This window comes from Triticum urartu, chromosome 2A (genome assembly GCF_056163025.1).
Source record: "Triticum urartu cultivar PI428250 chromosome 2A, HENAU_Tu73, whole genome shotgun sequence".
In the NCBI taxonomy this organism is placed as follows: Eukaryota; Viridiplantae; Streptophyta; class Magnoliopsida; order Poales; family Poaceae; genus Triticum; species Triticum urartu.
The window spans coordinates 753338193-753340754 of NC_141874.1; the positions used below are offsets into that span (position 1 = coordinate 753338193).

Consider the following 2562-nt stretch of genomic DNA (forward strand, 5'->3'; position numbering starts at 1 on the left):
TTTAAATTAGATGTTTCGAAAGCAGGATGAACTCCTAGCACCAGCTCGCATGCGAGCAATTCAAGAGGAATTGGCGGCATTCTTTCTTGACCACGTGATCCCTGAAGACGGAGAATTCTATGTGGACCCTGAGTCCGTATGATTATATTTGTAAGAGATAATTATTGTATATATGTAGCCGGTAGTGTCGGATAGATATACGAGAACTTGTTGTTCGACCAATCTCTCGGAGAAAGAGAGGTGGTCGATATCACTTCTCTCTGTATGCATATATGTTCATGAAGATCTTCTGTTTCCTTCGTTTGCTTACTAGCTAGCTAGCGTGTCTAGTCCTCTCTATACGCATGTATAGTACGTAGCGTCGACCAAGCACGGACATAAGAGAGGACACTTCTCTCTATTAATTATAGCTAGCTAACACAATATATGAAACACCTAAATTAACCCCCCAAAACCCCCAACCCCCCCCCCCCCCCCTTTAAAAAAAACAAAAACCCCAGCCACAGAAATGCTGACGCGTGGATGCCTATTGGTCCCGGTTGATGCCACCAACCGGGACCAAAGGGTCTCCTGCCTGGGCTCCGCGCACAGGCCACGTGCAGGCCCATCTGTCCCGGTTCTGGATTGAACCGGGACTAAAGGGACAGGGCATTAGTACCGACCCTTTAGTCCCGGTTCCAGAACCGGGACAAAGGCCCTTACGAACCGGGATTACAGGCCCTTTTTCTACCAGTGTGGAGGCCACTCTAGGAGTCTGGCGCCGTCCATGGCCTTGGTCGTCCTCCACTCCCCCGTACCAACTGCCGGGCTTGATGCGATGGAGGGGTGTACCATCATCGGAGCCAGAGGAGGGCAGCCCGCTCTGCTCGAATTGCAAAGAGTACTATTCACCATATGTGACCATGTCTGTCTTAGTTAACCATTTTGTTTGCTAGGAAGGAAATATATAGTTCGAGTATAATTACAAATTAGTGCAATGTATGTGAACAGAGATGTAGCTCAATTGGTAGAGCATTAATCTATGTTGGATATAGAGGCATGGAGATCCCTACATCGCATATCCAATTAAACTTTTGCTTATTCTTTGGTCAATCACTATCATTTTTCCTGCAAAAACTGTGTCTTTAAAGCCAACAAGCTAAAACCCCGACAAATACTGAATTTTTTCATGTTTTTTCCCGGTACAAATTGGGTATCCTTTGAATAGTTATTTTAGGAAAAAATATTACCATAATACGATGATGTGGATCTTTTAACATTTGTTAATTTCTATTACTCCATTCGGAATTAGTTGTCGTAGAAATGGATAAAAAAAGATGTATACAGAACTCAAATATGTCTAGATACATTCATTTTGTCTGACAAGTATTTTGCGACGGAGGGGGTATTATTTGCTGGCAAATATTGGACTGGTGTACTGCTGTACGTTTCAAAGCAGCAAGCAAGGATTCGAGTACCCAAATACCGTAGCAGCCAAAAAGCTAGCCTGAACCTTCGTGGAACTTTCGTGGGGCCCATTTTCAGTGGCCTTGCGTTACCACAACCCCACCGCTTTCCTTCATGTGATCCGCCCCTCCCCCATTACGTCACACGCCTATCTCCTCTCTATAAAGGATTGAGTATTCTGCCCACAGGCCACAGCCATTACCACGCCTCGCACAATTGTCGCCAGGCAAGACAAGGGGAAGGTCTCTGACAGCTAGCAAGAGAGCAAGGCGATGTCAATGGCGGACGAGCAGAACGACGCTGGCCCGCCCGGGGCGCCGCACTTGCTGCTGCTGGCGGTGATGGTGGGGCTGCTGGTTGCGTGGCCGCTTTTCCTGGGTGGCAGCCGCGAGGCGGTCATCGATACCATCGCCAAAGCCATCGCCGAGCTGCTCGGCCCCGTGGGCCTGCTCCTCCTCCCGCTGGGGCTCCTCCTCCTCATCCACCTCCTCTCCTGCGACGGCGGCTCGCCCGACGCCGTGTACCATGTCGGGGGATCCCCCATCGGCGTGGCGCTCATGCTGGTCCTCATCCTCGCCCTCCTCTACTACCGGTCGGCACTCTTCGGCAGCGGCGGAGGCGACGACAAGTAGGCGCCTGCCAGTAGGTAGAGTCTCTTCTCGGGGTGGCTGGTTGGGTTTTCTTTTCCATGTGCTTGTTCTCTTCCGCCTCTCCTCGTCGTCGGTAGTCATGCATCCTGCACCACCGGCCAGCAGGCAGCAGTAAATAACAAAGTGACAACTTTGCGTTTAACCTGTTCCAAGTGTTGCATTCTAATCTTTGTTCTATTGGCATCCATCTCACGCGCCCAAAGACAGACAAACAAAAAGTTGGAACTGAATTTGACGTGGTCTGTGCGTTTTGTATCGATAGTGCATGAGACGCTGCAACTGCCTCGTGTCGTGTAGTGTACTACTCCAAAAGCTCATGGTGTTCAGTTTGTTGATAGTAGCTGAAAATGAAAACATAACTTTGAATCTCCAAAAGGAAAAAAAATTTGAAACGAAAATGGCAATTTGAAGTCAGTTCTGAAACATCCGTGTACTAACAAGTGACGATAAACTCATCCTAGGCAGG

The 2562-nt window shown here is 48.7% G+C and overlaps 1 protein-coding gene across 1 annotated transcript; it reads left to right on the plus strand.

Moving 5' to 3' along the window:
* Window positions 1-1624: 1624 nt before the first annotated feature.
* On the plus strand, window positions 1625-2238 carry LOC125534574 (uncharacterized). Its single transcript, XM_048697763.2, has one exon. The coding sequence runs from the start codon at window positions 1719-1721 to the stop codon at window positions 2076-2078; it is 360 nt and encodes a 119-aa protein (XP_048553720.2). The 5' UTR covers window positions 1625-1718; the 3' UTR covers window positions 2079-2238.
* Window positions 2239-2562: the final 324 nt, after the last annotated feature.